At 38.2% G+C, this 18488-nt stretch overlaps 1 protein-coding gene across 1 annotated transcript in view; it reads right to left on the bottom strand.

Moving 5' to 3' along the window:
- Positions 1-12255: 12255 nt before the first annotated feature.
- The window catches only part of zbbx (zinc finger, B-box domain containing), a 51437-nt gene continuing 45204 nt past the window's right edge, over positions 12256-18488 (bottom strand). The window contains exons 17-19 of the mRNA XM_032590292.1: positions 15253-15399; positions 15063-15135; positions 12256-12463 (exon numbers count right to left, since the gene is read on the bottom strand). Coding sequence (XP_032446183.1) covers positions 12385-12463; positions 15063-15135; positions 15253-15399 — 299 coding nt within the window. The 3' untranslated portion in view covers positions 12256-12384. The remainder of the gene's footprint in view (positions 12464-15062; positions 15136-15252; positions 15400-18488) is intronic.

Here is an 18488-nt window from a genome sequence, read left to right as displayed (position 1 = left end):
AAGGAATTCACGAGTCTTGAGTTGTATTACTACTACGTCCCCACTGTCCTCTTATTCTCACTACATGCAGTTCTATATTCGTTTGTTTTCTGTTACAATATCATTCCCAGAAGGAAGATGTAACACTGTATTGCTTGCTGCCATGGTTCCCAAGTGGGTTGTACAGTCATATACCTGTTCACTAGCGTGAAAAATCCCAACCCCTAACACATCCTGTCTGTGCTATAAAGAAGCTTAAGTGGAAAGAGGTTTACTCTGGGTCTTTATTGCTGGTAATGTTGTGACAGCATAGGGCTTTCTACAAACTTTATAACTTCTTTTTCAGAGTGTGATAATAAAAATATATATACAGAAGATTTGAGGTGGTATTTCTATTTTTTTGAAAACTTGATTTTATTGCCTAGAAAACTTTGCTGCCTAGCAAAATTGCCTAGACAAGAACACAGTCGTTCTTGTCTTCTACTGACTGATGCTGAAAACATCACAGTCAAGCAGGCTAAGCACGAACGAACCATTTAACACAGATAAGGGGGGAGTTCACTGCAAATATGGATGTGTGCTTTTTGGTCTGGGAGGGGTAACATATAATTTTTACTGCTAAAAACAATTTTAAAAAAACACAATAACAGTATTTGACCCTGATTTTTTTTCTATTTCTGTAAATTTTTTATTTTGTTTTTTTTTGTGGGGGTCCCCCTGTGGTCAACGGCCCTTAGAACTGTCATCACTTTCCCCCCCCCCTATACGGCGTCCCTGGGTGGTATACAAGTTTTCAGATTTTCATTGGTTTATATCTGTGTGGCTGATGTACTTGTGCAACTTTTTAAGTATGCATTAATCAGCAATGATTTGAATCTATTGTCAAAAAACAACAAAAGAATACATTATGTGAAAGTCCCAGAAAAAAGATTAGATAATGGTAAATGTGAAATTTGGTGCTTCAAACATTATGCTTTTGAAAGCAAAGACCTATAAAAGATAGTCCAAAAACATATCTGGAAATTTTGGGTATTGAATCTACTTTTGCAATTAAAAGACATTTTTAAATTGGGAAGTCTGTTGTACAGTCCATCAAAAATTTATAAGACATTTTGCAAGTTTAACTCATTTCACAGCTTACAGTGCATATGCCTACAAGCACTTCAATTCACCTGTTATATCCATCATTCTTCAGAAGGTGTAATGATGAAAAGTAAGTTTCAGTTTGACAGTAAATGTCAGGTACTTTTTCTCCCCAAATACCTCAGTAGGTATGAGAAGCCGCTTAAGGGACTGTCCAGATTAAAAGTCTGGGTTTCGTGCTTCATGGCAAAGTGAAAAGTTTCGCAACAGTTCAAAATTGTGGGAAGTAACATACATTCGTATAGGGAAAATTAGGAAAGATGAATGCTGTATTATTAAGTTTCTCTCTTTTTTACAGTGAACCTTTTAGGGAATCCTGTGGAAAACATTCTCACACATTAGAACCAACGGCCTCAGATGAAAAAAGCCATCAGACGTCGAGAACCGTTTTTGGTTTTAATCTCACCTAAGTAACCCATTTTCCCAACCATGTTCCCAATCCTTTATAACTCTTTCCATCAGTAGTATAGTTGGTCTCTGAAGCTCAATTTGCTAAGAAATCAATCCACTTTTCTGATCTCTCTAATGAACTCTCTTGACTGACTTACACTACAGCATCTTGTTCAATTGAATGATTGCTGTCAGGCAAAACCCTTTTAAAAGGTACAAGGAGGTTATCAACTGCTGTCAGTCCAAATCACTGCAAACTGTGAGGCCTTGTAGAGTTCAAGAAAATGTCAGGCTTTCACCACAATTGACTAACAAAATAAGTCAATTTATTTCTACTTTTTTTATGTATAATTGCTACCTTTTAAGAAATGTTTTTAAAAAAAGATCTGTTATGAACGATTTTTCCCCCCCCCCTCCGTTAAGAATCAAGCTGTGCAATCTTTGCAACCCTGAGTAAGAAAACTGTTTAAAAAGGGTGTATTTGAATAATCACACATAACTCTCTAAATCAAGAGACTTGTTTCAACTTTGTTGACGTCTTTCTTGAATCACATAAAATTGAAGGAGTTCATCTATAATGTGACCCCGGTATAAACCTGTCTCCATGCTTAAGTTGCTCACTTAACGTTTCCCCCTTTGAAAAATTTCCAGCTATAATTGTCAACAACTGTGAGGATACAAATATTGCAACATTTACAAACAAAAACAATGTCTTTCTTCTTATTAAAAAAAAAATCTGTTTTCTAAACACTTCAAACTAAATGACATCATCTTTCATTGCCGTGGTAACTCAGCCACCCTGTGTCCACGGCATCTCAAGGGGGACCAGTTTCAAAAGCATTGGATTCGCCGCTGGGGTTGCTTCCCCCTGTGCTGCTAATTAGCACTCTCATGGCTTCCCTACGGTTTGCAGTGAAGTTGATAGAAAAACAGACTTTCATACAGAATTAACGTTCACACAGAAAATACAAACACAGAATTTGAATGCATCTATATTCTATCTCATATTTCACTCGAATTAGCAAAATCAAACAGAAATATTTATTGGAAGATGGCACTGTTAAACAGACTTTGATCAGTAAATTAAAGAGGCTAAAAATAGTTATGGACAGATGACAATATTGCTATTCCAGGAGACTTGGGCTTCAATGTTTTCACATACTCTTACAGAGAAGACTACATTAGATGCAGGTGTATGTAAACAACATTTCAAGCATTTCACAAAAGTCTTTTTTAATAAGAAACTATAGGATTATAGGAGCGAGAGCTAGAAAGAGATTGGAGCATTGGCTGCAGTAATATGGGCACAGCTTCGATCCGTCATGGTGAAGAAAAAAAGAATTGAGCCAAAAAGGAAGGTCTCGATTTACCAATCCGTCTCTGCTCTGACCCTCACCTGTTCTCATTAGAATTGGATCATGACTTAAAGCATAATATCCTTTGCACAAGCCGCTGACATAATCTTCCTCATTAGGCTAGCTGGGTCTGAGCCCAGTTGAGCAAAGAGGATCTGCTGCTTCACCGCATCAAGAAGCGTCAGCTGAAACTGGGAAAATAGAGCACATCACCCCAGGTCTAATGTCCTTACACTGTCTCTCTGTAGTTCAGAGAATAGACTTTAAAATACTTCTGTTACTTTATAAATCAGTGAATGGCTTTACCACACAATACATTAAAGACCTGCTGTTGTGGTATCAACCTTCCAGACATCTTAGATCTTCTGGTTCTGGTCTACTTTGTATCCCCAGAATCAAAACAAAGCTTGGAGAAGCAGAATTCAATTTTTATGCTCAAACAAACTTCCATAAAACTGCAAAATAGCCAAAACAAAGAGTTCCTTTAAATCTAGGCCAGGACGTGACTCCCTTTCAAAGTGATTCATGCACTAGGAGGAGACTGAGGAATTATTTCAAAATGTTTCTGTTTCCCTACTTCAGTTACTGGCAGAAAATATTGTTCCTTGACACAAACGGTCTTTGTAGCAATCAAAATTAATATTCATTTTTGCAGACAATATTATTAGCATGGAAACCATACTGTAAATATTTTAAATTGTCCTTTTTTGGGATGCACATCACATGAATAAAAAAAAAAAGCATTTTTTTTTTTTTTTTATATATATCACATGAACTGTATTTGTGGATGCTTTTCATGTTTCAGATAAAAGTGTTCTGCTTTAAACTAATAATGTCTTTGGCATTTATGGTCATTAGGCTCTTTTGGTAGACCTGATTCAAAATAGATTCCTTCCTAGGCATTGAAGGAATTGGCAGTAGTTCTTAAAGGAGTTCTTACTTTTTTCATCTGATGAACTTGCTTGCATCACAGCCTCCTTCAAAATGAATCACACAAAAATAAGCTGCCATTCACTGAGGGTAAATGTGACGCAACAAATCAATGTCAGATATGACGGAATTCCCATTCCCAATCATTGAAATACAAAATCATTACTTCCAACAGCTTCGATGTGAAACTGTTGAAACTAATTGTGAAGTAGATGGTGAATTCAAGGTTCTAGTACCATTTTGTTCTTCATTTTCCATTGTTCGGGGACATAGAGCAGCCTTCCCCCGCCAGCAAAGGAAGGTTTCAGTTCACACTTTTTCATTTCCAAAGTAGCAGCGCAGCACGAAGCGTACAGGTGTTGTCCTAGTCTTGGGTTACAAAGGTTCCCATGACATCACAGCTCCTTCTCTTCCTGTTGAAGCTGGGAGTAGGTTAATGCAGTGATTGTTGAATCAAATAGTTATACCAGAGTCCTGTATTTAGTCCTTCGTGGCTGGAGGTTCAACTATTTAAGTGTTTTGGACTTTTTTTGACTGTAAGAGAGCTAATATAGAAATGAATAAAAGTGAGAGAGAAAATCGTAGAAGCAGGGAGAAAAATGTTTATCCTCCGTGTGATCATGTAGCCGTCTGTCTTTCATTTAGCCCAAGGTTCTGATTAAGTCGTTTGTGTTTAAAGAGGAGGAAGCCTCTAATTCCCCTCCTTTCATCTAATTTAATTATGCGCTGACATTTTCCCTTTATTCCTTGAAAGGATAAAAGCAGCTTAAGCTTTTATGTGGAGCTTTAATGACGGCAACGGGGAAACTATATTCGTTGATTGCTTGGCCTTCAGTGTGTTTAGTCTTAACACAGTGCGGTACTAAACATATGTGGATGCACACATCATAGATGCACAGGTTATTACAGAGCTAGAGCCAGCTGGTGTACACACCTTCTCAGTTAAAACACACACACAAAACCATTTAATGTTCAACTACACTGCAATCGGAAAACTAAAAAGACATCTCTGCTTAATATTCAGCTACCCCACTGCCTCTGGGTGCGTTTTGACTGCTCTGTTTTGAAGTTGTTGGTATGGTGGGTCAGTGCTTAACACCCCTGCTGTGCAGCAAGAAATGGTTCAAACTGGCTGGCCAACATTTTTCTGTTTGGACTTGTTGAGTTTTCCATGTTTGGTGTAGAAATACATGTCGTAGGAAAATATATCGGGAGATGTGAAAACACTGCACTGAGCTACAGATTTTTTCACAGTTGTAGTCATGATGTTACATCCAGTAGCCTTGTCTATTTTTCTTTTCCTATTCTGTTTTAGTGCAGGTGCAGCTTCCTGCCCATGCCCTGGCTCAACCAGGGGAAGGAATATTAAAATCCAGATTTTAATAGTTTAAAAGTTGAGTGGTTTATTGTTTCATTTTCTTTCTTTCTTTTTTTTTTTTAAATCAAAAGTAAAAATTTATAATCAAAAGTCAAACAGAATCTGAAAAAACAAAACACTGAATAAAACAAAAATCACAAAACTAAATTCAGGTCTTTTAATTGAACTGTAACCCAGCGCTCTTAATACCAAAAAAAACTTGATTAAAAGGCTAAGGCTAATAAATAAAAAAAAACTATAAGCTGTAGCAGTGCAAAAGCCAAACAGCAATAAACTGTCCAAATACAGGTCAAAGTTACCTAGATATCCAGATTAACAAAATATAGAAGTAATCAGGATTACAAAATTGTCACAGCAAGTCAGAGCTATTAAAGCTCAAAGTAAAGAAGGAAGCTGCTCAAACAAAGAAAGCAGATGAAGAAACAGAAATTTCAGATGCACTTCATTGATGCGTAAAGCATGTGGATGAATGACAGTTCAGTGAAACAAAACATTGCACATATTTCCCTTCCTGGGAGTGTTTAGAAGTGCTGCAGAAGTGACATATATTTCTAACTGAAGAGACCTTCTGCCACAAGACACAGTGCATAAAAGCAGCAATCCAGAGACTGTGAGCTTTTATAATTAGCTATTAATTTGAAAGCAAAATCAGAGCTAAATGGTAAGTTTCAATCAGCTGTAAGAGATGTTGTCTAGCACTTGGGAGGTTATGAGCTCCATTTTATCCCCTGTTCCACCGTATGTTCAAGTGCCACTGAGCATGACACTGAACTCAAGATTCCTACTGATAGTGTGTATGAATGATGGCAACTGCCTGCACAGGATCTCTTAAGATTGAAGAGAGCTAAATGCATACATATCACCCAATTTTTAATTTTTGTTTCTTTTTTTTTTTGAGGGGGGGGGGGGGGGTTACATTGCAGGCTATGCTTTTAAACATGCTTTTAAATGTGAAAATTTGCAAGAGGTATGAATACTTTTGCAAGGCACCGAAAGCAAATATATAATGGGAGGCTATTTTCAAAACGTTGAAGGTAGTGTACATACTTCTATATAAACAGATAAGCAATCATTCATGCACAAAAAGACACAGAGGAACTAGTGTTTAATCGTCCTAAACATGATGGAAGTGTGTGTTGTGTGTGTGTGTGTGTGTGTGGGGGGGGGGGGGGGGGGGGGGGGGGGGCTTGGTCCTAACGAGGAGCTCCAACAGGTGTTTCTCATTAAAGACGGAGGGAACAAATAGCGCAGAGAGGAGGAAAGGACAAGTGTGTGACGAGTAGAGAGCAGAGCAGCAATACATTCCTGTTATTCATTAGTGTCTAACAGGCTGCTGATATTAATGATTCACTGTCCGTGAGGTTCTCCATCCTCAACATGTAAACATGCGCACAAGCAAAAAAAGCTGAGGCTGACATGCGCACTTTATCATCAGGGCCTGCTTTCTCCTCTACCACTGTGCTTTTTAAGACTGAACAGCATCTTTAACTTAATATTTCCGTTTTATGTATTATTTGAGTCTGGAGGATCTTTTATTTTGAAAATCCTTTAACTGGATTCTCTCGGTTACGTCTTGCGCCAACATTGAGCCCACAAGCAGCAAAATGAGTAAGAAACACATCAGATTCTTTGGAAGGTTTCTTTGCAAAGGGTAAAAGACCCCAGAAAAGAGACAGGAGAATGGATTTATCCCGGTAGGTGATTTATGGTGATCGGCGCGTTTATGAGGCAATGAAGCTTCAAACTGCTTCGCCACATAGAGACCAAACATCCTGAGCATAAGCAACACTTCGGGTGTCATTGTCTCTCATCACTCCCAGATGGACCGTCTGGTTGCAGAGAAACTAGCTCAGGGCTCCCATTAGTCGTTATCGTGAGTTAAAATGTTCACGAAAGTAAAATGTTCGTTTTTGTGGCGCATCTCTATCTTATTTTGAAGGGATGTGTAAACGTTACCATAGCGACCAGAGTCAGAGAGCGTTAGGGCAGTGGTCGAGACGAGATGAGAGGAGTGGAGCTTGTGAGTTTTAGGTCTGGTTCACACGGCAGGATTTAAGGATTGTCGGCCGATTTTCCAAACTTCTGTGAGCCGATAAAAGTCCAACAGGTTCGATCGGTTCACAAGGCAGGAGCAACACACCACACGAACCGATTCCACTCACGAACATCCCGATTCCAGAAGAAAATCCAGTTTAACTCCCAACATACGTGAATTTAGAATAATCAAACACGGATGACATGTAGAAGCAGCAGTGATAGTTTGTGGCTCATTTAAAGCGATAAAAGACAAAACAAAAAGAAAAGGCGTTTGATAAAAGATGGCGGGAGCAGCGCTCTGTTTGCTGCACTGTGATTTGGAGGTGAGTTATGTTTTTTTGTAGTTAACATTTTAACTGAATAAACATAATCACATATAGTAAACATATATATATATATATATATATATATATATATATATATATATATATATATATATATATATATATATATATATATATATATATATAAAATTACCTTTACATATAGTAATAAACATTTCCGCATTTCACCTCCGATGTCCACCGAAATCTCAGTTGCGCCATGTCAGCTGTTTGGGATTCCCCTCCGTTCTTACGTCACCGCGCTTTCTGATTGGCTACCTGTCACATCAGGTTGAGTTCTCGCTCCCAGTCAGGGAAAACTCTACAGGCTGCTATAATCGGGCCAAGACATGACACCACATAACACATCACACACTGCAGGACGTCGTAAGATTGTCGTAAAGGGAAAATCGGAGCGAAAAGAAAAGAAAAGGCTTTAGGTGGAACGCCAACATGCAGAAGCATTATCTGACACCCCCCTCGCGTCCCTCCTTTCACTTATTATAAACATCAATTGTCAAAATTACCAAAACAAAGTAGGCAAAGAATTTATGAATGACTGGCTATCCAAAACACATATTGATTTAGAAAGGCTGTAAGCAATTATAAGCATTAAAACCACAAGGAAATACCATTCCAAGCACACATAAATTTAAACACACTTCCTTCCCACAAAGTGCTACTCTCCCAAGGCCACACACATTTTAGATCTCCTGTAGCCTTTACCTGTCCTAATTAACCAGCTGAACCAATCCATCACCTTGAGAAATCCTCTAATTAACCCTCAACACACCCCCACCCCTCCACTACCACTGCCTCACCTCACCTGTCTCATCCCCCCAGCTCTCTTTACTCACCCACCACTTTTAGCACTTCGTTGCACATGGATGCCTCCATTAACCGTTAAACTGGACTTCGATAAAGCCCACGTGCCATAGGGAAGAAGTGGGGGAGGGGGGGAGGAGGATGCTCGCTCTCATTAAACACTTTGAGACCTGACAAAATCAATTACAGTGATGTATCGATTTGTCAGCTGGTCCTGGCGATTCGACAATAGCACCTAGACTGCCACAGGCCTGAAGGGAATGCAGGGATTCAGAGAGGAGAGGGATGCCATAGGAAAAGACAGAAAGATATGCACAGGGGAAAAGGAAACGAGCTTTGGCGAGCAGAGGAAACCATGGAGACGGTGTGAAGGTGGGGAGTACTGAGGAAGAGTGGTAAGGAAAGAATGGATTTAGGCGGAGTGATTGAATAGGTGTAAAAGGACAACATCAGGAGTGGAGCAGAGATAAATGTAGACCTGTAAAACGTAGGTAGGGAGAGTAGAGGGGAAAATACCTTTCCTTATCAAACTAGCATTCTCCCTCCCTTAATGTCACTCCATTTCTCTCCTGTCCTCTGTTGACCTTTCTTTAATTTCTCCCCTCTACCACCACAACCTCTCTGTTCTTTATATTTTCTCACTCCCTCTCCCCTCCTTCTATTATAACTTAGTCTGCCTGAACTTTCTGTCCAGGGCATAAAGTACTCCCATTTCTACCATATGGGGGGTCATTTAGGCATAGACGAGGCTGTAACCTTGAAAGTTACTGACAAACTAAGTTAAAGCTGGGCAGGTTGCAACATGAGAAAACACAGTAGGGATGATGCAGCAAAGACAAAAATAAAATAAAAAATAAAAATGCAGTACATGAACCATGGATTTGTGCTTCGTGAATAGAGGAAACCTAATGCCTGGCTGTGCATTCTCTAAGATACCTGCAAATCATTCTGGTGTTCATCCTGCATGTTCAAAACAAGATTGCCCATTATCCCACACCTGTGTTGCACTATGCCGCTATGTCTATTCGCAACCTGGGAATAATAAGGTAGACCCACAGAAAGCAGCTAGCACAAACTAAGTAGCTATGAGGCTTTTTTATATTTCACAAAGACAGACAAGGCATTGCTTCCTTTTTCTATAATGAGGCAGCATGGCTGAAACAGACAACATGGGACATGATTAGATGGCTGCACTTGCAGCAAATATGCCTCCAACCTGAAAGCCAAAAAGAAAAAGAGCCACTTATTCATACTGGGATGATGTAGTTTGCATACTTGAAGAGATTTATGAGTGAAATTTCAAAAGACTGATGGTATATGCTACAGTGTTTGTGCGCCGTTGAGGCTGGGGGTGGGGATGGTTTAATTGATCATTTCCTGCATTACCAACCATGCAAACAGTGATAGAATAAATTGAAGTTAAAGCTACCATGGTCTAATCATATTCTCATGATATAAGTGGTGTGTTACATGTCTGAGTAAAGAACCTTTTTCAGTAGGTGTATAATCTCTTTTATTGTTTTTTTTTTCTAAATTGAAAAATACACATCAGATCAGAGCCGCATAATGTTTACAAAGCTTTTTAACAATCCACCTTTTAGAGAAGAAATCCAGAAACTGCACGTTAAATGATCTATAGCATGCCAAGCAACTGCTGTCGATTCACCAATGAGTCATAAAACATACTGTACACTCAAGAGAGACAAGTACTGCAGAGTTACAGATATAAGATACAAGACAAAAATGATCACCTTAATGAGAGTTGTTTTTGTTATGCTTGCAGAAATTATAGCACCTCCGTGTCATTTGATTTACAATAAATATTGGCGTTATATACCTAGAAGACAGGCAGATTATGAAATGATCAAGCAGTAATTTTATATTCAATAGCACTGAATATATTATTTTGGTGAATTATTTTGACGACATATATAGAATATTTTTTAGAAAATGTAAGAAAAAGTGTTAAAAAAAACCTCAAATTTTGGCCACCGCCATCCTTGAGTTTCAAATCTAAATAAAAGTATTTGGTCTATATTGAAATTGTGAGTGAAAGGCTTGGTTGTAAATATTCACCTATTAATTGTTGTCCACCATTAGTTATTGGTGACAAATAGAATGGTTTCAGGTAAACTAAAGAAAAACCAGAAAGTTAAATGGTGACAATGGTGAAGTTATTCTTCACTGATCTTTCTTTGATCAGGAAAGAGAAATAGTTCAGAAGGAAAGGAAAACAAATCCCATCTATCAAATCATCACAGCAATTCTTGAGGATACAACAGCAGAAACAGAAATTCAACAATACGTCCCAGCTGCGATATTTGTTCTGTTCAATCTCGCAATGTTTGCTAGAATTTAGTTTGAGAATAAGCAGTTTTCTAAATTTACTCAGGAATATGAAAAGAAGCTTGAAGCAGGCTGTGTGTCTTGGATAATTCTGTGTTTTTATGACACAATCAGTCTTGGCTTTAGTACAGTGAAAGGGTCAGTTAATACAGTAGACTTAAATGTCAACTTCTGCAGTTTCACTGTCACTCTGACAGCATCAACAGCTCCAGATCTAACAAAGGTCTCTTCTTCACTGATCTTGTTTCATGTTTCTATGCATGCAGTTGTGGGTCTGTGTGTGATTCTGTTTGTGAAGAGACAGGAAAAAAAAAAGAGAGAAATGGACTGCATAGATCTCAGAGTTGTTTAGGCTCAGCCTACTGGTTCGATATCCATCAGATTTATGTCTCTGTTATTTTCCTCTCCTAAACATTAGGTGATAAACTCGGTGAAGGACACAATAACAAAGATCTACCTTTTCACCTCTCTCTCCTTGTCTATCTCTTGGTCGCTCTGTCTGTCTCCTTCTGTCCCTGCGCTATCAATCAGCCTTGTGGTAATTGCTGTTGGATTACGGGGCTTTTGCTGTCTGCTTCTAGCGATTAACGTCAGGCAAAAAAAATGCCCCTTATATACCTCCACAGTTACTGAGTTAAGAGCGGGGCCATGTGCGTTCACATTCACCACACACACTCAACAGTTCACAAACTAATCTGCAATTCCATCACGAAGTTAGCATCTATTGAATTCCAGTTTCAGTGTGTGTGTTTGGCTTTGTAATGCAAGCGTGATTTCCCGCCTGTTTGTCCTTGTTTGATTCTCAAATGCATATCAGCTGGAGATAAAGTGGTGGATGTGGGGTAGTGATCTCAGCAGAGGACAGTGGCGGCCATGATAGATTAGGACTGGCTGCAGGGAATAATGGAAAACAACAGAAGTGAGGAACATACACGCTAGCAACACAGCACTAGAGCATCTGCACATTCGCCTCAGAGATGACAAACCTGTTTCCGTGCCTGGTGTTTATCTTCCTCCACTCCTGCAGAAGCGTACAGAGAGATGGCAGAAGCAGCAACCACTGGCACAGTTTCCTTTTCCTTCCCTCACAAACATAATTTATCACCTACAGGAGCTTACTCAGTGCATGCACGCGTATGTGTAGACAGTCTGACCTAATCTAGTGCCACCTTAACCTTATTAAAGAACAAAATGGTGACAACAGAGGAAAAAAATGTTCTCCCTAACCCCTGTAGAAAAAAAAAGAAAACTGGCACCAACAGCAACTGTCCCTCAATGTCTGTCCTTTAACTGATGTCTCAAAGACACACACACACATTCTGACAAACACACATGCAAAGGGTTCCAGGCAGGCTCTTGCTGAGAATAAAGGAAAAGACACCATTTGTCTTCCCGTCACCTCCTGTCCCATTGCTGTCCCCTGCATGTCAAATTGTTTTATTTCTTCAGTTAATCCTTCCACAGGCATGCATCTCACAGCAAGGCACAGTCCTCCCATATGACTAATTTAAACATGGTGCACAGTAACCAGAGTCACAGATAAAAGAAGGCAAATCAAAACAGCATTTATTATAACTGCTACATTTATATAAATGTGGGTAAAACGCATCTGCACACCACATAAACACAATTTAAACCAATTGTAAATTTCATTTGCTTGTCTCTGTCAGTACATGACTCATGGCAGTAAGAAGACACTTCGTCGGTCTCTCTCTGTAGTATTCTCCTCTTCGTGTTGTTCACTGCTGGGGCCATCCCTACAAGACCAAACCCACAAATTAAAGGTTGAATGTTATACACACACAATACTTACATTGTGGCCTATAATCAATAAATACGTACATGTGCCGCAAATTTTCTAAATATTCCAGTAATTAATCTTGAAGGGGCAGTAATATGTATTTTCCAGGCATATAGTGACATTTTATGGAACAATCACGTAACTATGTTACCTTCAGTTTTGCACAACTGAATGGTTGCCATGGCAGATTCAAGGATTTCTCAAACATGCCATCAGTTAAAGAATCAAGGCAACACTTTATGTATGTTTTTGATGAGAGGATAACATTATAATATGATGTAAAGGTCAAAAAGCAGATTTTATATAATATTGTCCCTTGAAGAGACCTTTGATGATAAATGTCCATAGGCTGTACCAGCTGGAGGTACAGTTTATGTGTTGTTAGTGGTGCCAGAAGAGAGTATTAGGTCACATTTGAAACCAGCAGACCCCTTTATCATCAGACAAATTTGCAATTGGAAAACTATTAAATGATCACAAGCATTTGGTTTGACAAAAAGTTTGAAAATGTTTAAATAGGAAATGGGAGAAAAAATACATTTTGTGAGTAAGAAAGCACTGAATGTAACTGAAACAGAACAGGGGCAAGAATTAATCTTTGGTCTCTGTACATGCTAAAAGATTTGGGAAAGCATCTTTGACTGTGTTTATGCAGCCAAGTATAACTGGAAGTTCTAAAAAACAGCAGGCATATTAATGTCACTTCACCCACACATTCTGATAATACTGTTACTTAATGAGCTCCTCTGTAGATGTCAGACAACAGTGGTGGTGCGTAAGAGTTGTACTGTAAATTAGTATGTTATTAAGTAAACCACTTGCAGCAATGCCCTTAAATACTCTAAATATTTTAGGTGACTCAAAGGCCTTTTACAACAGAGTGCTACATGTCTCAAGAATTTATAAAAGTACGTTGATTTTCGTATAATAAAACTTTTGCTGTGTTAATACATTTCTATCCTGAGCTTTTCAAAGATTAGATTTTTTTTAGTGGGTCAATCTGAGCTGTGTATTACGACATAAAATCTACTTTGCTTGTACAAATTCAATGGTTACAGCAACCTCTCCTGAACCAGAATACTGTTTGTTTTTGACTCCATGTTGTTCACTGGACATCTCTTCTCCATTACTGAAGATTGGGATAGCATTAAATTATCTAAAATACAGCAATTTTTTTAAGTTAGGAGAGAAAGCATGACTAACAGTTGACAAAGTAGCCACCTGAACAAGTGAGGATGCCCTAAACACAGAGTTTTGCTAGGCAGCAAAGAATTTGGCTGAGTACATCTTAGCAACTACAGCACTGTTTTTCTGCTAATCTTTGTCCCTGATAACAGGATAGATCATTTACCACTGAAGGCACACATGCAGCATGTAAACCTGCAATTAGGAGACACATGTTTTTGTGTGTTTCATTGGCTGCATAGCACTCTCTTTGAATCCAATGGTACATACAAGAGTTTCTGGCATTTAGGATTTTTCTGCCAGAAAACAAAGCAGTGTGTCTGCAGTGGCATACTGAGGATGTGGAAAATGTCTGATAAAAAAAACAAACACTGTAATGAAAGTGGTGGAAACATCCTCAACCAGTTGCCAAAGAGCCTGAAAACATACTGGAGAAGATACATTGCTGATCAAGCAACATCACTGATTTCATAAAACTTGTTTTTATGAATTACTCTGTTCAATTCAAATCTATGGGTGGAATAAACTTAGAGTCCTTTCAGTAGCAGGCCTCTAGAGCAGAAAATACCCTCTATATACTGAAGTATCTAGACTCTTAAAATTATTTAGACATAGACTCTTAAAATTATTTTAAAAATACAAGGAAACATGCTGACACACACACGCCCTCTCACTCTTTTTTTCACACATATAAACATTGAACAGCACATTAGGACTTAGTACCTAACAGGATGTCAGAGCTAAAGTCGTTGTGCTGGTTAATGATCCATTACACATTTCATATATCAGACAGAGAGAGACTGACAAGCACCACAAGGAGGGAGAACCAGGAAAAGTAGAAAGATTTAAGGTTGGAAAAGCAAAAATACACATACAATACATGTTTAGCCACAAATTGTCAGGGCAGAGGCAAAAACTTTCCTTTTTATATTGAAACACACATACCTTCTTAAATATTCATTAACTCTTTAGGATGAAACAATTTTTTCATTAATTGCTACAGTTTATGACTAAGATTGTGACAAGAATTTTAGTACTGTGGTTGAATTTGGCTGAAGATGTATAGCATTCCAGAAAAATAGGAATGCTTCTGGGTCGCAAAACTCTGATTTTGAGGCTTTGATCAGATTTCCATCAGTGCTTAAACATAACAGACTAATATTCACTAGTAATAAATGTCAGATAATTTTCAGTCAATGTGGCTTGGTTCTTTCAGGAATCAGAATAGTTGAGTTTAAGGAAGCATAATGTTGTGATGACAAATCTCTCTGCACTGTTACATGCTGATACACATAATAATTGTAAAAACAAGGACACAGGGATGCATATCCTGCTTATGCAGTAAAAGTAACCAGCTGAATGTTATGCACCATTTCAAATGTTGACTCTCATCTTCGTTTTCCCCTCCACTGTCTTCTGACTCCAAACTGAAAACTTGGAAAGCTTTTTAAAAAACAGATATTAAAGAAGATTACTGAATTTTTACAAGTCAATTTTGTAATAAGGTAACATGCTGGTCATAAATTATTTATTTCTTTATATATTTGTAGATTTATTTACGTATGCACTGTGTGTTTGCCACAAGTTGTAGTTCCTGCTCCATAATGTGCAGCATTCGTGCGGTCATGTCTGTGTCCAAATCAGGGTCCTCACAGCCAGTCTGGTCCACACCACAGATCTCCATGATCACTTGAGAAAGTTGAGAACCTGCCAGAGCAAATTTTGAAGAAAAACAGGTGGGAAGAAGAGGTGAGGGGAAAGAAGAAAGCATGATGAGTTTGATATAATGATGAAAACTTTATTTAAAAATAAATTCATAAAATGTCCAGAAAAACCATTGCATCTTTAAGTTTGAGATAGAAATATGGATGTTTCAATTAAAATTATTAGTTTTCTATTTTGATTGAACAGCAACTACTTCTTTTCCTGTATAGTGTCACGAGATAACTAACACAATAGTTTACTAATTAGTCACCCATTATCAACTTACATATATAATTTCACAATCTCAAAGACAAAATCTAGCGGAAATATGAAGAGAATCTGGACATTTTTAAGTATCACCTCGCAATGTTTGTTACTTCATTTAATTTAACTTTGAATCTTCATTGAAATACATATTTTCTGCTTGAGAGTTTTGGTTCACATGATTAGCACAAATTTCACACTCAAATATGTCAACTGGAAAAAATAAACAGCTAACAATAACACACACATACAGTACACAAAAAATAACCATGTGCTATAAAATGTACATGGTTATTTAGTTCAAAGCCTATTTTACTCAGAAAAGGCAGCAACGTCTTTGTTAATACTGAGCTCTGACTGGCTGCAGAGCATTTATTATCTCCTAATAAAGGACAGCTACTTAATATTTTCAAGGAAACTGCTTGTTCACCATAATAAGTTAATGCATCGGATCAGTCTTAATCACTGGCATCAGGTGGCTGCGGGCTTCTCAATTAAAACTAAATTGAAAGAAATCTGATTACTCCATTTACTACACTGATTTTAGTCATTCACTGCCTCACAAAAAAACCCACACAGGTGGGTGACTGCTGCACACATGCTGCAAGAACAACACTCACCTTCTAAACTGTATGAAATCACATTTCATCTGTTACATTCCTTCACTTTTCAGCTTGCTTTTTCCTGGCTGAACCAGTCATTGTGTTTGTAAAAGGCATTGTAGTGTTTTGGTTACGACACAGAGTATTTGTTAGTCTTTCTAGTCAACATGCTGACAATTGAAACATTAAAAATATTTATAGCTTTCTGGTTAATGATTTTGAATCTTTGAAAAAGGAAAGTACATGTACAGTAAAATATTTTTTACTATTTGCCCCAGAATAGTGACCAATGTTTCCCTACTAACTCAAATTCTCTTGGATTGAGAGCTCTGGTTTATCATTCAAGAAAAGCATCTCTTAACAAACAAGGCAGCATTGAGAGGTTCACATTGTTTGATTTCTCCGATGCATTTAACGCAACTGAGCCTAATTTACTTTGTCAAAAACTCCAGAAGACACAAGTGGTAGCTAGGGGTGCATTGACTGCATTTTTCTGCCTGTTGGCCGATGACCTTTAAAAAAGTCTGACCTGCCGGTTCAGATATTGGTTGCTACCAATTATTTTTTGTCTGAAATGTCGCTAAATATAGCAAAAATGTTGCTGAGTTGGCAACAGTGGGGTGACTATTGTTAACTGCAACTGTGCAGACATGACCTGGTGGGCCAGTCTATCAGTCAAACCTCTTTCACAGGAGCAGACCTGTCAAGTCTCCCTTTTTGGCCGGGAAACTACCGTTTTTGTTTTGTTTTTTTACCCCCTTTCCTGCCATGCTCCTGTATTAGAATTTTCCTGTAAATATCCCATATTATGGCGACACACCCTCTGCTCTTATGTTAGTTCCCTCCCCCACACAACACGTCTTTGACAGTAGCACCGGACGGCAACTTTTCCCATATACTAAAATCCAAAACTCTCTTGTGCCAGACTATTGTTTGCTTTTGACACCATGTTGTTTACTGGAGATCTCTTCCCCATTACTGAAGATTCAGATAACTGAAATAATCTAAAATACAGCAAGGCTTTTTATGGAGGAGAGAAAGTGTAGTGGAAGTGGTTGAGGAGAATTAAAAAAACCTTGGTGTTCATCTGGACAGTAGGCTGAACAAGAAATACAACAGTGAAGCAGTTTACAAGGAAGGAGTGTAAACCGCAACATGCTACATATCTCTACAAGTCTGTTGTGGAGAGTGTAATATTTTCTGCCATTATTTGCTGGGGTAGAAGCAAAGCCAGGGACTTAAAAAGGCTAAACAATCTGGTGAAGAAGGCAGGTTCTGTTATGGGAATGACTCTGGAACCTTTGGAGATGACAATGCAATGAAGAATTCTTCAGAAAATCCAGAAAATTATGAACAATCCTGAGCATTCTCTTTATGAGACTGCACTGAAACAACAGAGTTTTTAGTCAGAGGCTTCTTCAGAACTGCTGTAATACAAAATGCTGCAGGAGATCTTTCAGCCCAAAGCCATCAGCGTCTACAACAACTATTTGAAGAACCTCGACTAATATTTAATTTTCCTGTGGGATTAAGTCAAGGTTCTTCAAAGAGTTAAAATGTAGTCTTAACCTTTTTTTCTTGAGCAAGTAGGCATGGGAGTTTTTGTGGTCCATATCAATGAAGGAATAAACAACAGATATTATATTTAATGATCTACAAAGATGAGTAATAGTATGTACTCATGCATAGAAAGTTCAAAGAAGCAAAACTGCAGGGGCTTGAAATCATGCAATGGGAAAAGATAAAGACAGATTTGTTTTCTAAATGATTGGATGGAAAAAAAGAGTGCATATGTTCCAAAAATGCCTTAATAACAACTTATACTATACTGCTGTTGAGGGAGCTTTCCTTTAAGAGAAGATTTGATATGATTTGTAAATAGTGTTTTTCTGATCACTCAAGAGTTCCAGCTCTTGTTTTGGTAGATGTTCTGTTGATTGACGGATGCAATGACAAACGTAAGAATGTGGCAAAAGGAATTCTTTGAAAATACCTACAGAAGGAGTGAGTGTTAGACAGAGATAAGGGGAGGTGTAGTGGAAGAAAGGCAAAGGTAAAAGGAATGTAGCTCTGGCTACAAAGAAAGAGTGAGAGATACAAACATGATCACAACAGTTAGTGGAATGAGTGGTGTCTCATCCCACTCCACTGCGAGCCACATCAAATTGAATCAGATTGAACATCCATCCCCACCTGCTCACTGTAAATTACATTGAGGCCCCCACT

Source organism: Xiphophorus hellerii, chromosome 18 (genome assembly GCF_003331165.1).
Source record: "Xiphophorus hellerii strain 12219 chromosome 18, Xiphophorus_hellerii-4.1, whole genome shotgun sequence".
In the NCBI taxonomy this organism is placed as follows: Eukaryota; Metazoa; Chordata; class Actinopteri; order Cyprinodontiformes; family Poeciliidae; genus Xiphophorus; species Xiphophorus hellerii.
Note: the sequence above shows the minus strand (reverse complement) of the source record. Positions and strands in the feature narration are given on the sequence as shown.